Source organism: Neofelis nebulosa, chromosome 12, assembly GCF_028018385.1.
Source record: "Neofelis nebulosa isolate mNeoNeb1 chromosome 12, mNeoNeb1.pri, whole genome shotgun sequence".
NCBI classification, from domain to species: domain Eukaryota; kingdom Metazoa; phylum Chordata; class Mammalia; order Carnivora; family Felidae; genus Neofelis; species Neofelis nebulosa.
In genome coordinates, this window is record NC_080793.1 from 49,360,705 (window position 1) to 49,380,953 (window position 20,249).

The window sequence follows — 20,249 nt, forward strand, 5'->3', positions numbered from 1 at the left end:
GTAGGAGTGAAATAAGATCATACAAGTGGAGGTTCTAGTGAACTTACAGTATGGCACCTAACAACAGATATTAGATGAATTTCAGTCTCTGGTAGGAAGTATAAGAAAGTGTATGCAGTGGGAAGGCAAGAGAAGCTAGCTTCTCACATAAAACTTTCAGCTTCTGCCCTCAAATTCATTTCCCTCCAGCCCAGCCTCTAAGGAAATAGTAAACACGAAATATCGGCAACGCAGCTGAATACTACCCGAGGGCCCGTCTCGCCCTCCCCTTTTCTGAAAGCATCTCGGCACCTTATTGAGGTTCAGCAAAAAGAAAGAACGTGAATTACGAAGTGAACCACAGATATCCGGAACCTGCAATCACAAATCCATATATTTGGAAACTAAACTCGTGGAGTTATTTTTAACCTGAGTGGGAGGGAGGTTGACCGGGTGACGACATGAGCGCACAGTATGGCAAACAGGAAGACTAAAAGCTCCCCGGTGCTTGTAAAGAACCGGGCACTGATATGGCATGGTACACACAAAGGTATATTATCACTCCGGGGGGCACAACCTTCATCCCCAGTGATCCCACGTATGTATCCATCAGAACATACAGAACATGATTGGTTAAAGGCGGCTTTAATGCCCGCATGAAGGAAAAATTATTAGCAAGCAGATCACAATGGAAATGCTGCCTGATTCTCAAGCCCTCGAGTAAAACGCCGTCCTCAAGGACATTGTCACATAACTTCATTTATTTGTCATTAGGCCACCAGCCACCCTGCTTAAAGTAGAGATTTGTACTTATAAAAAACATTGTTCTTTCAAAAAGATATATTTTTTAAATGTTTATTTCTTTGGGGGTGGAGAGCACACACACACAAGTGGGGGAGGGGCAGAGAGAGAGAGAGAGAGAGAGAATCCCAAGCAGGCTCTGTGCTACCAGTGTAGAGTCCAACCAACATAGGACCTGATCCCACGAACTGTTAAGATCATGACCTGAGCTGAAATCAAGAGTCGGAGGCCCAACTGACTGAGACGCCCCTCAAAAAGATTTCTATCCAGCATTCCCTCATCTTTCTCCTGGAGGAAACCCGGTTTAGGTATGACCCAGGCCAGGTAGATTGGGGTACCCCACTTCCCACGTCCATGTTGTTCGGGGACTCACATGTGATCCAAGCCCAACCAGAGTCCTCTCCATGCCGCTCCTGTCATACCTATGGGCAAGGACACCTTTCCTTCCCTTTGTGGTTGCGGGCAGCCGTCTTAACAACTGTGTGGCGTGATCACGCGCCCTAATGGCATTGTTTGCCTCACCGAGCGCAGCTGACTGAACCTGATCGGATCTGCTCTTGAACTTCTTGGTTTGTGAGCCCTTGTTTTCTTCTTTGGCTGGAGCTTTTTTAGATCCGGTAACTTTCAGACTGCATTCAAGAGACCCAAGTGTAAGAAAATTATAGCCACCACTAACGAATCTGAGTTAGCTAATGTTCCACTCACACCAGGCTTATTATTGATAGGCGGCAAGACTGTTTTCTCAATAAGAAAACTTGAAGTCAACGACTATCCTCCAGAGACTTCGAGGGAAATCGATTGGTGATGTCACTGTCACCACTATAGTTTGGTTTTGCTAGCAAAAGCTTCCCCATGCCTTAAAACAAAGAAGTCACAGGCACAACATTCACAGGATTATTTTACTGGAATTTACGGGGGAGAGGATGATGTTGTCCAATTTGCACAGAGTAAATCTTCAGATTGAACTCCTGCCAAATAAAGGAAAATTCAAGTTCTTGTTCCAGTCCCAACTGGCCTGGGTACGGAAGCAATGCCCGCTTCTTCTGGTACGTGTGAGTCAAACTGCCGGTTATGTCTCCACCTTTTCGTGACCCTTAACTCTCTGCGTCAAGGCTCAGCGACCCCAGACACGAATTCTGGAAAAACTTCTTCCATTTCTATGGTTTTCCTCATCCATCTGAGGATGTTGCCGGCTATCACAGAACTTCACCAACCATACGCTCTGGTCCATACGGCTTTCTTCTTAAACTCTGGGAGAATTCTCAAGGACAGCAGGGTGGCTAAGGGGACAAAAAAAGTGAAGTGTGCTGTTGCAGGTGGTGAAATGCATTCAAAAAGGTCATTTGGTTATTTATTTTTAACTGTTTATTTGAGAGAAGGCACGTGTGTGAGCAGAAGAGGGGAAGAGAGAGGGGGTGGAGGGAGAGAATCCCAAGCAGGCTCCACGCTCAGTGCAGAGCCTGACGCAGAGCTCGATCTCACACCCTCAAGGTCACAGCCTGAGCCAGTATCAAGAGTCGGACGCTTAACTGACTGAGCCACCCAGGTGCCCCTGAAAAGGTCATTTAGATAAAAAAAAAAATGTGTCAGAACAGAACTTGGCTTTTTCTTACTTGGCTAAATCTTTAAGACTAAGCAAGCCTTAGGCAGAATTTTAATAGTAGAAAGCCTTTAATAAAAGCTGGGGAAAAGGTTGGTTTTTTTTTGTTTTTTTTTTTAATTGTTATTTAAGTTATTCTGGAACCAGTTAATAGGAAATTCTGCAGATTTAACCAAAACTGACTTCTGGGATGCCACTGTTTTGTTGTTGTTGTTTTTTTAATCTCATGATGATTACATAGGTGTGTTCCCTTTGTAAAAAACCTGCTTATGATTTGTACACTTTTCTACATGAATATGATTTTTCCATTACATGTTCAGTTAAAAAGTAAAAGACAGAAATAAAATACTGGTCCTGTGATGAAGTTATTAGGTTCATGTGCTCAATGGAACAAGCCTGACTGTACTAATCTGTATGTGACTATGTACCCACAAGTCTATACCTTTTCTTATTTGTCATGGGTCCCTCAGGGATCAATTTCAAGTAGGAAAGTTCTATGTAATTCCTCTAGGTAACTTATTATAGATCTTATTTTAGGATATTGATATAAATATATTGAGATATTATTTAAAATATAATAGTATGAGGCTTATTATAGATCTTATTTTGGGATATTAACATAAATATATTGAGCTGTTATTTAAAATATAATAGTGTGAGGAAATGTAGGTAAGCCAGAGTTACACAATTCTTGTGTGTGACTCTAATAAGCCCTTGACTATATAATCAAGTGAACATGTACTTCTTCCTTGACCCAAATAACTATTTTCCTCATCCATATCAAGGTGTTTGTTATCTTCATGACCTAAAACAGTGTATGTTTAGAGGAACCAATGGGGGGCGCCTGGGTGGCGCAGTCGGTTAAGCGTCCGACTTCAGCCAGGTCACGATCTCGCGGTCCGGTCCGTGAGTTCGAGCCCCGCGTCAGGCTCTGGGCTGATGGCTCGGAGCCTGGAGCCTGTTTCCGATTCTGTGTCTCCCTCTCTCTCTGCCCCTCCCCCGTTCATGCTCTGTCTCTCTCTGTCCCAAAAATAAATGAAAAAAGTTGAAAAAAAAATTTAAAAAAAAAAAAAAAGAGGAACCAATGGTATTAGGGACCCATGGTCATTAAGCATGAGTTTAAACTCCTTGAGGCAAACAAATGGAGGAAATCCTAGCAAGTCTCTAGGGATGGATCGAGTGAACATATGTGGGACCACTGCCCTTATTCTCAGTGAAGTTCTGTGGTTGATCACAATCCTCTTCCTATACATGCCCTCTGCCTATGCTGGGGGTAGGGAGAAGGATCAGAACCAAGAGATTAGGGAATTCTTACTTGTTTGGCAACCAAGAAATTATACCCTACTTAGAGAAAAGGACGGTCATACTATGACCATTATCAGGCTGGACAGATAAGATTATCACAAGTGTAGGCCAACAGGTGGTTTTCCCAAGATGAGACCTTCTAGTGCAATATCTTACAGCATGTCAGAGGCCATATCAACAGCAGCCATTGGTTGGACCAGACCCCTGAGTCCTAGGACACAGATGACAATACAAGGTATTTCAGGCCACAGAACCAACACCCAAAAGACTTCTCAGATTTGAGTAAAATAATATACATAATTTTAACATGAAGATATTCTATATTTGTGGTTCCTATAGTCATAGTTTAACAAATCAATAGAGAAGTATAAAAAACACAAAAACCTATTTAAATGCCTCAAAGTGTAGGAAATGTTCAATTCCCTTGGCATAGCTACACTATGCAGCTGTTGTAAATACTATTAATGAAGCCAATATAGGAATAGGTTAAAATGCTTTAAAAGATGATTTTTAAATAAAAAAGGCAGTGTGCTCAAAGTGTCTATGTGTATTTTTCAGTTGCTTATGATTATAAACATGTTAGAACAACACGCATACGCAAAGAGGGCAAAACTTCTTAGGAAAAAATATCAAAATTGCCATTGGGCAATGGGACTCTGGATTCCTCGTTGCTCTTTTCTGCATTTTCTAAAATTAATTAAAGTGATCTTTTGCCATTAGAATAAAACATTTAAAAGCTATTTAAATAAAAGTTGGGGCGCCTGGGTGGCTCAGTCGGTTAAGCGTCCGACTTCGGCTCAGGTCATGATCTCGCGGTTCGTGAGTTCAAGCCCCGCGTCGGGCTCTGTGCTGACAGCTCAGAGCCTGGAGCCTGTTTCGGATTCTGTGTCTCCCTCTCTCTCTCTGACCCTCCCCCGTTCATGCTCTGTCTCTCTCTGTCTCAAAAATAAATAAATGTTAAAAAAATAAATAAAAATAAAAGTTAAATTTAAAGGCATGGAGCTCTTTTTAAATCCACTTTCTAATTCAAAATGCTACATGATGACAGCTCCAGATTACTTTTCTTTTTTTTTTTTTTTAAATTTTTTTTTTTTTTTCAACGTTTTTTATTTTTATTTTTGGGACAGAGAGAGACAGAGCATGAACGGGGGAGGGGCAGAAAGAGAGGGAGACACAGAATCGGAAACAGGCTCCAGGCTCCGAGCCATCAGCCCAGAGCCTGACGCGGGGCTCGAACTCACGGACTGCGAGATCGTGACCTGGCTGAAGTCGGACGCTTAACCGACTGCGCCACCCAGGCGCCCCTCCAGATTACTTTTCTAAACTGAGTTCAGATGAGCCTTTCAGGGACCAATATATACTAGGATGTGGTTTCTGCAGCAAAGACAACCATGGATGGCTTTCATCTATGCTGGGCATGTAGTATGGAAGTAATACCTTTCAAAAGATCCCTGGATTTGGCTGAGAGGCCTTCTTTGGGGCTTTCCATGATGCTGAAGAGCCAGTCAATGAACTAGGGTGAAAAGAAAAGAGCAGGATCAGTGAAGACAGTCCCACTAATAGCAAGAGACCAGTTGGGGCCCTTTGGCCTGCATACATGCATATCGGTGCAGGAGCTCTGAGGTAAATACCGACCTGAGCTGGAGGAGTGGAGAGGAGAAGGGGACCAGGCATAAGAGACGGAGAAGTTGGACACAGCTACCATTTAGTCCAATGACCCAGCAAAGTCAAATCTCCTTCCCCTGCTAAACATCCTGAGATCCACTATAGATTTGGAACCGTGAGGTAAACGTGGGTCCAGAGGTCTCTTGTGCGCCACGAACTTTCTCTCTCATCACTCTGAGAGCACCAGAAAGGTTAAGAACCTTGCCCAAGTCCACTCCCAACGAGCAGCAGAATCCAGACTTGAACCCAACTGCACCTGACTTCAGAGCCTCACGTCCCTTCTTTGCATCACGCTGCCTGATTCCGCGCGCATCTAGGCCCAGACTCGTAGGGCGGGTGGTAAATAGGGAAACACATCAGACAGAAGCCTCTGTTTCTAACATAAGACATTCCGTAGATGAGAACAATTTGTGCCCAAGTGGAGACAAAACATGAAGTTGAAATCCAAGAGAAAGGCATAAAATAATTTACTAGATAGAGCCAAATGTGCTAACTGCAAATAAATCCTGCAAATGCGGTAGAAACTCGGACTACTCATGAGTGTGACTGATTTCCCAGGGTAAAGACAAAATTGGTTTTGAATTAGATACAAGGTAATTTCATTAATGACTGAACGTTGTCAATCTTGACTCATGAAAAACACATACATTAGTCACGGGTACCGGGTATTTTAACTTTGGACACAGAAACTGGTTTGAAGAAAGAGTAAAACAGACAGAAAATATTCCTAATTCTCTGCTTTAATTAAATTACATTTTTTTTCTTCTTCTTCTCAATTTTGTTTTTTAATATCCTACTGGTAAGTAAATAAATCAAGCACTACACATACATAATAGATGCAAGATGTCTACATTGTAGTCCAAAGTGATGATGGTGTCCTGGGCCAGAAAAAACATGAGGGGATTCCACATTTAAAAATTTGTTTTGATTTAAAATTAAATGGAAAACATAACATTTGGGATAATACTAACGCTTAAGAAAACAAAGGCATTTTAATTGAGATGCTCAGCGGAGTTGCGCATGGCTAACCCGTGGGTCCCTGGTTCAGAAATATTTTTAAAGACTAACGTTCAGATTTTTAACAGTAAGCTACAAAAAGTTGGCTTTAAGCTTTCAACTTCACAGAAATCCAGTTTTCATTAAATGGGATTCAAAAAAGAATCTTTCAATCAACTGTATTAAAGACAGTTCAGAGCCATTTAATGAGAGGCACAGGAAGCACGGTATTTTCAGATGCTCCGCACGACAGCTAAGAGCCCGGGGTAACTCTACATTAAAAACCAAATGGTGCTTCCTACAGTCAGATTTTCCTGGGGGCAAGGGTGATGACCTTTTCAATTTCCCCATGTCCCCTAGCACAGGCCAGGAGCATGACGGGCCCCTGGAATGTGGCTGTAGGATGGCATGAGCTATGAGGAACCTTAAATATGCTACAAGAACATGGACGCTCCAGATTCCCGTTTCCCTGACCCAACCCCCAGGCATGGTTGGTCATTCCCTCCATTATCCACCACCACTGTATTCTCCTTATACAATCTTGCAGCCTTGAACTTGCCTTCCCGTCTGTCCTCCCTCTGACATTCTGAACGCTCAGGGACTTACTCATCCCGTCACCCCCAGGATCAAGAACACATGTGCCTTTAACTGAGGGTTGATGGGGGGGGGGGGGGTGGGAGGGAAGGGGGGTGGGTGATGGGAATTGAGGAGGGCACCTTTTGGGATGAGCACTGGGTGTTGTATGGAAACCAATTTGACAATAAATTTCATATATTGAAAAAAAAAAAGAACACATGTGCCTTTAATAACGGAAGGCAAGTATAAGCTCCTCTTTCTGCCTCACCTCCAACTGTAAGCAAGTTACTGCTCTTGTCTTTGTTGCTGTTTTTAGCCAGCAGTTAGCCTCACTCTCTGAGGCGGAGTATGAAAACCCGTGGTGTGATGCCCATTTCACTTTAACTCCCAACCTCAGTTCTACTGTAGAAATTGCTAAAGAGAAAATGGCCATCAGGGCGGGCGGCTGCGAACCTCACCTTCTGGGTCTGTTCCTTCCATGGCTCTTTCTGCAGCAGAATAGGCATGCTACTGGGAAGGAGAGTGAGAGTCTCCTGCAGAGTGACCCTGTGCATTGGACTCCTGCCAAGGAAGCTCGAAGCTGACCCAGCTGGGCCATTTTCCTGATGCCATGGCAACCAACTGGCACTAAGGCCAAGGAGGAGAGGGGCCGCATGGTCTGCCCATGCAACCACTGCGATTGCAAATATCAGCAACAAGAAGTCCAAAGCCTACAAAGGAAATAGACACAAGGTTAGGTCACACGTTTGAACAATTTAAAGTAACACATGTACACATACACAGCCCCTATCACGATGCAGTGTTACCTTCCCCTTTACCCCAGAAGAGGAACCAGACTGAACAGCAAACTCCATTTCCACACTTAATAAACAGACATTCTAGGACTTTGGAAGGTTTTAGGGATCCTCTTTTTTAAGACAAACAGTTTCATTATTATTGCTCTAATAATGCAGGGGAACGTTATTTAATTCCTCATCATATTGAGATCCAGACACTCCTCTGTTTTGGGGTTTCCAAAGAGACTAAAGAATTCATTAGGAGGGATATGGAAAGGGAGATTTAGATTTATTGTTACGTAGCCCCAACTGAGTTTTAGAAAAACGTATAGTCTGATTCTATTTTGAACAACAAATGACTCTCCACATGTATTTTATTTTTCTGTTCTCAATATTTAAATATTTGAGTGGCAAACACTTGATTTTGTTCCACGAATGCGGAAAATATAAGCATTAAGACAAAATAAAAACAAGCATTCTTGGCGGGAGTCACAACAAATCATTAGGCATTTTTTTAAAACATATTTTTGAGTATTAGCAGGCATGAAATGAAATACACTCCCCAAACTCTCGATCCTGACCTACATCTATAATCCCAAGGTTTGTTTTTTTTTTTTTTCTTTTCAATTTTACTTCCAGTGTAGTTAACATTCAGTGTTCTGTTAGTTTCAGGTGTACAATATAGTGACTCAACACTTCCATGTATTACTTGGTGCTTATCAAGCTAAGTGTACTCTTGAATCCCACACACCTATTTCACCCATTCCCCGGCCCATCTCCCCTCTGGTAACCATGTGTTTGTTGTCTATAGTTAAGAGTCTGGTTTTTTTGGTTGCTTCTTTCCCGCTCCTGCTTTGTTTTGTTTCTTAAATTCCACATAGAGTGAAATCATATGGTATTTGTCTTTCTCTGACTGGCTTATTTTGCTTAGCACTGTACTCTCTAGATCCATCCATGTTGTTGCAAATGGCAAGATTTCATTTTTTCTTATGGCTGAATAATATTCCATTGTGTGTGTGTGTATGTATGTATGTGCATATGTATGTGTATATATTTATGTGTATATGTATACATATATATGTACACGTACACATACACACACACCACACCTTCTTTATCCATTTATCTACTGATGGACACGTGGGCTGCTTCCATACTTTGGCTATTGCAAATAATGCTTCAGTGAACACAGGAGCACTTATATCCCTTTAAATTAGTATATTTGTATTCTTTGGGTAAATACCCAGTGATGTGATTGTGACTACTGGATCATAGGGCAGTTCTATTTTTAATTTTTTGAGGAACCTCCACACCATCTTCCACAGTGGCTGTACCAGTGTGCATTCCCATCAACAGTGAAAGGATTCTCCGTATCCTCACCAACATCTGTTGTTTCTGGAGGTTTTGATTTTAGCCATTCTGACAGGAATGAGGTGATATCACCTTGTGGGTTTGATTTTCATATCTCTGATGATGATTGATACTGAGAATCTTTTTATGGGTCTGTTGGCCATCTGGATGTCTTCTTTGGAGAGATGTCTCTTTTATGTTTTCTGTCCATTTTTTAATTGGATTGTTTGGGGGTTTTTGATGTTGCGCTGTAGAAGTTCTTTATATATTTCGGATACTAACCTCTTGTGGGCTAGGTCATTTATAGATATCTTCTCCCATTAAGTAGGTTGATGATTAGTTTTTGTTAATTGTTTCCTTTGCTGTGCAGAAGCTTTTTATTTTGATGTAGTCCCAATAGTTTATTTTTGCTTTTGTTTCCCTTGCCTCAGGAGACATATCTAGAAAGATGTTGCTGTGGCTACCATGAAAGAAATTATTGCCTGCACTCTCATGTAGGATTTTAATGGTTTCAGGTCTCACATTTAGGTCCTCAATCCATTTTGAGTTTATTTTTGTGTATGATACAAGAAAGCGGACCAGTTTCATTCTTTTGCATATTGCTGCCCAGTTTTCCCAATACCATTTGTTGACGACACTTTTTCCCCTTGCATATTTTTGCCTCCTTTGTTGAAGATTGACTGACCATATAATTGTGGGTTTATTTCTGGGCTTTCTGTTCCATTCCATTGATCTATGTGTCTGTTTTTGTGCCAATACCATACTGTTCTGTAATTATAGCTTTGTAATGTAACTTGAAGTCTGAAATTGTGATATCTCTGTGATATCTTTTGTGGTTCCATAAAAATTTTAGGCTTGTTTGTTCTAGTTCTGTGAAAAATGCTGTTGGTATTTTGAGAGGGATTGCATTAAATCTGTAGATTGCTTTGGGTAGTATGGACATTTTAAAAATATTTGTTCTTACAATCCATGCACATGGAATGTCTTTCCATTTCTTTTTATCATTTTCATTTTTTTCATCAATGTTTTATAGTTTTCAGATTACAAGTCTTTCAGTTCCTTGGTTAAGTTTATTCCTAGGTATTTTATTATCATTGGTGCGATTGCAAATGGGATTGTTTCTTAATTTCTCTTTCTGCTGCTTCATTATCAGTGTATAAAAATGTAACAGGGTTTTGTATTGATTTTGTATCCTGCAACTTTACTGAATTCACTTATCAGTTCTAGCAGTTTTTGGATGGAGTCTTTTGGGTATTGTATATACACTATCATGTCATCTACAAAATGTGAAAGTTTGACTTCTTCCTTACTGATCTGGATGCCTTTTATTTTTTTGCTGACTGCTGTGGCTCTCAGTTTTTCCCCACTGAGTATGATGTTAGCTGTGGGTTTTTTATATGTGGCTTTATTATGTCAAGGTATGTTCCCTCTAAACCCATTTCGCTCTAAATCCATTTTGTTGAGTTCTTTTTTTTTTTTAATCATGAATGGATGTTGTATTTTGTCAAATGCTTTTATGCATCTATTGAAAGGATCATAAGGTTTTTATCCTTTCTCTTATTGATGTCTTGTACCATGTTGTTTGATTTGCAAATACTGAACCACCCTTCCATCACAGGAATGAATCCCACTTGACTGTGGTGAATGATTTTTTTTTTTAATGTATTGTTGGATTCAGTTTGCTAATATTTTGTTGAGAATTTTTATATCTATGTGTATCAGAGATATGTAAAGTTTCTACTGAAAAATCTGCTGATAGCCTTCTGGGGTTTCTCTTGCACATAATTTTCTTCTTTTCCCTTGCTGCTTTTAAAATTCTCTCTTAATTGCCACTTTTTGCCATTTTGATTACTTTGTGTCTTGGTGTGGACCTCCTTGGATTGATTTTGTTGGGAGCTCTTTGTGCTTCCTGTATCTGAATTTCTGTTTCCTTCTCCAGATTCACAAAGCTTTCAGCTATTTAAAAACAAATTTTTTTTAATGTTTATTTATTTTTGAGAGAGGGAGACAGTGCACAAGCAGGGGAGGGAGGGGCAGAGAGAGAGGGAGACACGGAATCGGAAGCAGACTCTGGACTGTTAGCACAGAGCCCGATGTGAGGCTTGAACCCACGAACTGTGAGATCATGACTTGAGCTGAAGTCGGATGCTCAACCGACTGAGCCAGCCAGGCGCCCCAGCTATTATTTCTTCAAATAAAGTTTCTTCCCTCTTTTCTCTCTTCTTCTGGGATCCCTATAATGCAAAAGTTATTACACGTGATGGAGTCACGGAGTTCCCGAAGTCTGTTCCCATTTTGCCCAATTTTTTTCTTCTCTCCTGCTCAGCTTGATTACTTTCCATTACTCTGTCCTCCGGGTCGTGGGTTCATTCTTCTACTGCCTCTCTGGTCTGCTATTTATTCCATCCAGTGTGTTTTTAATTTCATTTATCATGTTCATCATCTGTGATTGGTTCTTCTTTATCTCTTTATTAAGGGTGTCACTGGGGTGCCTGGGTGGCTCAGTCGGTTAAGTGTCCGACTTCAGCTCAGGTCATGATCTCAGTTTGTGAGTTCGAGCCCCGCATCGGGCTCTGTGCTGACAGCTCAGAGCCTGGAGCCTGCTTCAGATTCTGTGTCTCCCCCTCTCTCTACCCTTCCCCTGCCCATGTTCTGTGTCTCTCAATAATAATAAATAAACATTAAAAACAATTTTTTTAAAAAAGGGTGTCACTGATGTCGTCCACTCTTCTTTAAAGGCCAGTGAGTATAATCATTACTTTAAATTCTCTATCTGGCATATTTATCTGTTTCACTTAGGACTCTTGCTGTGGTTCTGTCTTATTCTTTCAGTTGAGATGCATTCTTCAGTCTCCTCATTTTGTCTAACTCTCTGTGTCTGTTTCTGTATGTTAGGAAAAGTCAGCGATGTCTCCTGCTCTTGAAAGTAGTGGCCTTATGAAGAAGAGGTCCTGTACACTCTGCAGGGCAGTTTTCCCCATTTACCGGAACCTGGTGCTTCCGAGGTGTCTCCTATGTGTGTTGTGTGCACCCTGCTGTTGTCGCTTGACTGCTTTTTCCTTCAGTCCAGTCGTCTTCGGTGGGTCTCTTTGCCTGTCACCGGCAGCGTTTGGTCCCTGTAGTGCCTGTGGGCCAGTCCCGTGCTGCTTTGGGCTTCAGTTGAGTCAGACTAGGCATTTGCCAGAGATGCAGGGGCACCAAACTGCAGAGCACTTTCCCTGTGTCGTCCGGCCCCGAGAAGCTTCTTTGGTTGACGCGCAGGGCCAGCAATCAGACCAGTCGTCTACCCCCAGCCGATAGGTGGGGCAACAAGCTGACTGGCGTGTGTGGCTATCTTTCTCGCTCTCTCTCCAAGGCAGGAGTCGCTTTGGAGTGGCACTGCTCCCTGTCAGGGCCGCTTGCACACTTCCAGGCGGGTGGCTTCGGTTTGAGTGGGCTCTGGCCAAGAGCTTACTGGAGGAGGTGGATCTGCAACGGGCTCGGGAGGGCGATGCGCAAAGCCCCCCCAAGACCTGTGCGCCAGGGTGAGGGGACATGCCACCGCATCTGGGGCCACAGTGGCCGGGCACGGTCTGCAAAGCGTTCAGGGGTAGGGCATGCAGTTGGACCCAAATGCGCTCAGGTTTGCTGTGAAAGGAGACCTACCGCCACCACGGGGCCAGCCCGTGCGGATCTGCAAAGAGCGGGTGGGCGGGGCACCCAGTTTCAGCAAAGTGCGTGCCCGGCTTCCACGGGAGGGTACCTGCCACCGCCGCCGCTGCCAAGGCCCCGCAAAGCGCGCGGTCGGCAAAGTTTGAGCAGGTCTGGGGAAGGGGATCCGCAGCACTGGAACTGGAGCAAGCCCAGCGGGGGGTGGAGGTGGGGGGGGGGGGCGGAGCGGATCCACGAAGCCGGGCGGCAGGGGCAGACGCAGCGTAAGCAAGTTAGACAGTGAATGCAGGTACCAAACTGGTTCCTACAGGTGGCGCTGTGTTCACGCTGGGGAACGAGATGGTGTCTACCGCGCCTTCGTTCCTGGAGGAGTCACCCCGTGGACACTACCCCTCCGGACACGGACATGCTCTGAGAGGAGTAAATAACTCTCCTTCCCTTATGCCCCAAGCAGTTTTCAAATTGCTGCCTCTATGCGGTACCTTCAGAGGCCGTTTGTTGTGCTGTCTCCTTAAGGGCAGGGACTCGGTTTCTTATGAGCGGCCAGGCTCTCCCAGAACCCCACCTGATTTTTCTTTTTCTTTTTAATTTTTTTTTAACGTTTATTTATTTTTGAGACAGAGAGAGACAGAGCATGAACAGGGGAGGGGCAGAGAGAGAGGGAGACACAGAATCTGAAACAGGCTCCAGGCCCTGAGCGGTTAGCACAGAGCCCCACGCAGGCTCGAACTCAGGGACCGCGAGATCATGACCTGAGCCGAAGTCCGACACTTAACCGACCAAGCCACCCAGGCGCCCCCCACCTGCTGAATTTTAAAGTCCCAAACTTTAAGTCCTGCTGGTTGGAAGAACTCACAAAATTAGCCCCCTCCAAACTCATGAGATCAGCCCCCTCTAGTTTTCAAAGCCAAATGTTACAGGGGTTCATCTTCCCCACGTGGGCTCCCTCCATGCCTATGGTCTGTTTAGGCCCCCACCCCCGTCTCTGCCCCTCCTTCCCTCTTCAGCGTGGCCTCTTCTCTAGATTTAGTTGAGGAGTTTGTTCTGTCAGCCTTGGGTCATTTCCCGGACTGTCGACACTGATGTGAGTGTTCTCCAGTGTCCGTGGGATAAGGTGAGCTTAGGGTCCTCCTATTCTGCCATTTTCTCAGACTATATATCTCCACAAGCATTCCAAACCATCTGTCTAGGATCCATCCATCTAGAGTTGAGACTAATCTAAACACTCACAGACATGGTGAGAACAAGGGCCTCCTCCGACTTGTGATTTAAACGACACTCCTGTTTATCTGTATTTTCTAGGTTTTAAACAAATTTTTTAAATAAATAAAAAGATGTTTGCAAGAAAACAGAACGTTGGCAAAACCTTAGGAGATCAGAAGGAAAAGAAGACAGATTCTGCTCGGTAAACACAAAGCTTAAGAAGTCTTCTTTACTTCCTTAAAATTCATAATCTCACTGATTACAATTTCAAGCCTATAGCCAACTCTTCTACAAAGCTCGTCAGCATTTCAAACAACATCCCAGCTTATACAAATGCCACTCACACCGTCAGCGGGATACCTGTGAATGAGTCATGCCTACAGAAAAAAAAAAAAAATCTACTACTAAAAAATGCACAGTGGGCAGCAAAGTCAAGAAAATAAGCAGAGTGGAAAGTGCTGTCTTCCTTTTATGCATTAACCTTTTCTATTTTAATTTACCTACTATCAATGGTTGTGGATCTTTTTTGGGTCACACTTCATATGACAGGTGTGCTGAAACTCCTCTCACGCACGTTAAGCATCGGCGCGAACACAGATTACTTGCATACGCTTCAGGAACCTCTTCAAACCAGGTGTTTGAAGACATTCTCTGGGCCGGTACAAATGTACCCCACCTCCTTGGTGGGGTCAAGGCCAAGGGCACAGAACCCTGGGTTCCCTCATCAGCTAGTGTCCTCTGTGTTCTGCCTGTTGAGGAACTTTTTCTGTTGAAAATATTTTTTGAAGGGCAGCCCTAGCAGTCTTTGGGAGCCAGGCAAGCACATCCATTTCCTTGTGACATCGGAGAGTTATCATCATCATTTCCCAAAAATAAAAAGAAGGGGGGGGGGGGGGGGAGGGCGTGGAAAGCAAGCAAGCAGCAACTTTTTTTTTTTGTCTTTGGGGAGAGCAAACATAAGTTGTACATTTTAAGAAAGCCACAGGTCACGCCTCTAGATTGTACCTCGTCAAGAGCCACGTTCTGAACAGAGGTAGACTGGTATGCAAGGTTTCTGATGTAACCCATCAGTTCCAAGAGCCATTCCATTCTCTTCAACACGCCTGAAACAGAAAAGGATGTTTTTGTACCAGACCACGGTTTTCCTATGAAATGTAAAACCCATCAGTAATAGCCATCATAACTAAAGCATAACACCCAGTGAGGATTCCATGAAACAGTTTCAAATCCTCTTGCAATGCGTGAGACCTGTGATTTTGCGTGAGAGTTCTTTGACGCTCTGCGTGTCAGAGGGACCGTATTTGTGTCTTTATTTTCAAAAGGTAATCTGTTCTTCAAAACTGCGCCCCCACTAGCGATAAAATGCACTTATTGGAGTTTCTCTCTCAGCATTAAACACACGAGGAGAAATCTGGCATGCCAACAAGTCAGTAATGTTGACTGTTGTTTTTATAGGTCTTCCTTTAACTTAGATGTTCCCATTTTATGCCCAAATCCCAGAGAAAGCCTATCCCAAAGACATAAAAAGAAAAATAAAAACCAGCTATTATACAGTAACTGGGGGACAAACACCAGCATAAATATTGATTTTTTTTCCCTTTTTTATTTTTTAAAAAGGAGAATTCCCAGCACAGTAAAGATTACTTGGGAAGGCTGTGAAATTTAAGTGAGGAAAAGGAGAACAGGAATTAAATTGAGTTCAGTTCACTTCGCGTATCCTCGTGTTTCACTGGGAACACCTAGTAGATTTCTTCTTGATAAATGCACTTTTGATTTAGAGTAAAAAATCTAGCTTTTCATCACAGGGTCATTTTTCACTGGGCAGACACTAATGCGGATAGGAGACAACCATCTCGATTGCCAAAGAGGAGAACAAATCAAAATTTCCTGTACAATCTCACAAAGGGCACTACAATTCTGCCTGCCGGTTTTCACTCACAACCTTGAAGATACAAGATGATGAGGAAAATACAGAAGATACAGAACCAGAAGTTGCCTAGGGGCACTCGGGTTTCCAGGTCCTACCTGATCTACCGAAGCCGGGTGTCATTCAGAAAAGAACGTAGACGTCACGCAACGTGACCAAAGGTGTAGGAGGAGAAATGGGGGAGCTGCCCTTTCAGATGACTATTAAAGTATAAATGTCTACGACGGTCTAAAAGTTCTACCGTCTGATTCACTAGCAGAGAGAGCTTCAGGCCTAGAGCTTCGGGCTTGAGGATGCAGTTAGGGCGCCCAGATTTTATCCCTCTCACCCTTGAGAGGTTCTCTTCTAGAATAACGATGTAATTTTGTTGTGGCTGTTTTCTTTCTTTTTTTTTACTTGTTTGGTAAATAACCACTCCAGAGCCATTCTCAAGAAAACATGAGGCAGAATCAACTGACACCTTGTTTGGGTAATGGAAGCAGGCAGAATCAACATGATAAACTTGTTGATATCCTCGAGGGCCCGGAGGGCTAAAGACAATATGAAAGTCACCAGCGGAATCCATTTGTATCTCCGAGGTGGGGGTTGGGAGCTGGAACAGGTCTTTCCACTTAAGGTGCTCTTCTTTGGCGGGGGGAGGGGGCGGTAACCAGAGCTCTCCTGTGTCAAGAAGCATTAACCTAGTTTTGAAGTGGAGGAAATAATTATAGCTCAAAGGGGAAGGTAGGCAGGCAGATCTTTCGGTTTCTGCTGTTTGCCCCGGGCCGGCCTTACCTGTGTTGGCATGGCTCACAATCCGGGCTTGGTATAAACTGTGCAGTACCATCCAAGCTAGTGTGTCTTTTTCACGGTGCTGCATAGCAACGCTGAGTATATCAGTCAAGCCCGTCAAGGGGAATCGTCCTTGAGAGACCAAGTACAGTCTGACAAAGGCAGCCTTTTCTACGCTGCTCTGCAAAAAAGCAAACTGTTCTGTTACTATTAAATTAGCTGAAGTCATTATGAAACCTTGAGGCAAGGGCAAAGCAGAAAGGGTGAGTTTAAAGTGGGTTATTATTCCGAATGCTAAAACTGTTCGTTTCCTGCAGCGTGTGACCTATCTGCCTCGTGTGCTAGATTTTAAAGTGTACGTACAGACGGAAGGTTGTAATGTCACCTCCCGTTTTCTCATAAAAACCGTAAGTGATTTCAGGGGTTGATTGGTGGTGATATTTTGTAAGAACACACAAATAATAATAACGACAACTAACAAACACAGTACTCACGTGCCAGGCACCATTAACGTGTATTAACTCAGCAGGTCACAAAGTGTGGTACCCAGACCTCTGAGGGACCCCAAGACCCTTTTAAAGGGTCTGTGGGGTCAAACTATATTCACACTAGTGCCCAAACTCCAGTAACAGTCGCTGTATTTGTCGCTGCTACTTGCAACTTTTTAAAAACCAAGTTTTATTTAAAATGCTCTTGTAAACAATGACAATTATTGGTTTCATCACACCTTTGCCCTTGAGTACACATCTTTTTAATAGCCTGTATAAAACAGGAAGTCCGCAGAAGGGCTTTCTGCGGCATACCCAAGTAGGAGGGTTGTCTCCAGGGAAAACACTTGTGAGTTTGCGCTGTGAACTCAAAATGGCCAGTTTTTTATGGAACACCACTGACCTGCAAGGACGAAGGATGGACAAACTATGGTTATTCAGAGTATTTAACAGATTATTGTCGTTGTTGTTTTCAGTCGAAGAAAGTGGGCCTGTCGCTTCGAGGAAATACTTGGCAGTATTTGTTGCCAATGATAAAACCTGAGCTTTCACGTGAAAATCTGATTTTTGGAAAATCTGTATTTGCTACGATGAGTTGGCAGCTTTACAATGCATAAAAGGCTTTTCTGAGGATTTTAACCAATGTGATGTTTTGATACGGAATAATGAAATGGATCAACGTGTGGAGGATTTTCAAGACTCAGTGATTCGGTATTTTCCAAATGATTTTGTAATATCGTACGTTGGGGAGAAGACCCACAGTGCAAGACAGACCGATGGATTTTAATATAGCAGAGTATGTCAAGTTCACTGACATGAATTCACATTCTACACCCTGCAACTACCCCGAAGAAAACACGGTTTGTTGAGTTTTGTTGCAACATCAAAAAAAAAAAAAAAATCCATAATTGTCTGTAACTATTGACACACTGTTCCCTTTTCTACCGACATTATTTCTATGAGGCTACATTTTCCCCCCATACTTCACCAAAACAACAATGCAACAGATTAAGTGAAGCAGCAGCCAGGAGAAGTCAACATTAAAGAAATTTCGAGGAGAGGCCAGATGGAGGAAACAGATCGGCAAAAAATGTAAAACAATGTCACTTTTTCATTTTGTTTTCAAAAATTCTTATTTATACTGAGATGCAATGGATTTACTGAAAGAGAGGACCATTTAAATCAAAGCCCTTTGGAATCCTCAACAACTTTTAAGACACTGAAGTACTCCTGAGACCAGCAAGTTCAAGAAGCCCCGTATTGACCATTTAATTTTCACACCACCCAAAGCAGACGACTACCATCATCCTGCCCTTCGGAAGCACAGAGGTTAAGTAACTTGCTCAGTTAAGGTCACGTGGCTACATTGGCAGAGTGAGAAGTGAAACCAGGAGGTCTGAGCTCTTCACCATTGCCTTATTCTAACCTCCATTCCTTCCAGAAATGAGTAAAAAGCACGGACGTCGGTAAAACACACTTTTGGGGACCTCAGAACACTATTGAATAATAGAACTTATTTTCGCTAGAACGTGAAAATGTTCTAACTGGTACTTTAAGAACCCAGGTGAGTACCACAGCAACCTTTGGCTCTAGGTACCGTGAAGTAAATTACATGCATTACTTCCAACTATATTACACGAATATCATAATAACAGGATGTAATAGATTACACGAATGTGATAATTAGGATAATGAACAATTACTGAGTGCTCGCCTCGGGTCAGGTACGTTTCCAAGAACTTAACATGGATTAAGTCATTGTAACTCTAAATCTAACTCCAGGAGGTAGGTGTTATTATCTTTCTTTCGTAGATGCGGAAACTGAGGCAGGTTATGAAACGTGACCAAGGTCACACTGCTAGTAAATTACAGAGCTGGATTTCAAACCTGACCGGTGAGGCTCTATAGTTCCTTCTCTCACGAGTTTCCTCATAGTGCTCATCCTTGCTTCAACTCATCTCCAAAACCTGGTATTCCAAATGGTCTAGCAGGGGTTCTCAAACCTCAGGTTGCAGCACAATCACCTGGAGGGACTGTTGAAAAATCACACTCCTGGGCCCCACCTCTGACTCAGCAGACCTGAAGTGGGACTCTAGAATTTTCATTTCCAGTCAGCTCCCAGGCTTATGCTGCTGGGTCCAAGGGACCCCATTTTGAGAATCAGTGCTACACGATGCAGAAATTCAAGGATTCAACTGAACCTGCCATCTTGAGCGAAATAAATGGTAAGAGGTCCACCAGCTGGATAAGGGCCCATAATTCTCTAGACCTTTGCTATTACCTGGTATGCAGGGTTGCCATTGGAATAAGTATGTCCATTGGGATATACTTATACTAAAAAAAAAAAAAATCATTGTTTACAGGCAATTCAAATCTAATAAGACATCTATCATGCTAACTAAATGTGGCAACTTTATTGGTATGTTACTCACTCATCCTTTGGGTGTGGGTACCAGGAGCACTTGTTCATTAGCTGTGTCCGTGCTAATGGTGCTTGTTTTTCAATTAGCCACCTTTCTTCATTACAAAAGGATAAGTACCAGGTGAGAGAAAATAAATTTAAAAACAAGACTACTTCATGGTTTCCGCGCACCGCAAGCTTTTCAGCCAGAATATTCCCGTGCTTCTGGATTTGGTATTGAAGACGTTGCCCTGCGCTTACGTTTGCCCACAGGTGACACTAAAATGTTCTTGACAAAGTGGGATTAGGTAGGTTAAAAAGCCATTCATCCATCTATCCATCCATTCCATGAGGCTGAACATGAGACCCCACAGTGAAGCAGGGATAGTTTCCTGAAATTATCCAGTAAGAAAGAAGAGGCAAAAGTAGCTTCAATCAAAAAGGATAAACCATCTCTTCAACTGTAAGTCCCGCTTCAATAATGGAAATAAATACAGAGATATGTTATTACCTCAGTAATCTGGGCAACTCGATTGGCTTCATCATCTGTCATTTCTGAGAGGCATTTTGCTACACTGATATATAGCTCTAGATCATTTCTCTGGTAAGGAAAAATCACAAGCAGGTCAAAATACAACGTAAGATACCAGATATATTCTCAATGTTCCGACAAATTATTAGATTTGCTTAGCAGTCTCTGAGATTTTAATCAAACCAGAACATATGGCCAGTTTTTGGCACTAAAAAAACCCATCTTTCC

The 20,249-nt window shown here is 42.8% G+C and overlaps 1 protein-coding gene across 5 annotated transcripts in view; it reads right to left on the minus strand.

Annotated features, from left to right (window-relative positions):
- Nucleotides 1–1,665: 1,665 nt before the first annotated feature.
- The window catches only part of FOCAD (focadhesin), a 325,702-nt gene continuing 307,118 nt past the window's right edge, over nt 1,666–20,249 (minus strand). For all 5 annotated transcript variants that reach the window (XM_058695228.1, XM_058695227.1, XM_058695229.1 and 2 more), the window contains 6 exons: nt 20,001–20,090; nt 16,604–16,781; nt 14,908–15,005; nt 7,381–7,632; nt 5,123–5,198; nt 1,666–2,060 (listed from right to left, as the gene is read on the minus strand). In XM_058695228.1, coding sequence (XP_058551211.1) covers nt 1,987–2,060; nt 5,123–5,198; nt 7,381–7,632; nt 14,908–15,005; nt 16,604–16,781; nt 20,001–20,090 — 768 coding nt within the window. In that variant the 3' untranslated portion in view covers nt 1,666–1,986. The remainder of the gene's footprint in view (nt 2,061–5,122; nt 5,199–7,380; nt 7,633–14,907; nt 15,006–16,603; nt 16,782–20,000; nt 20,091–20,249) is intronic.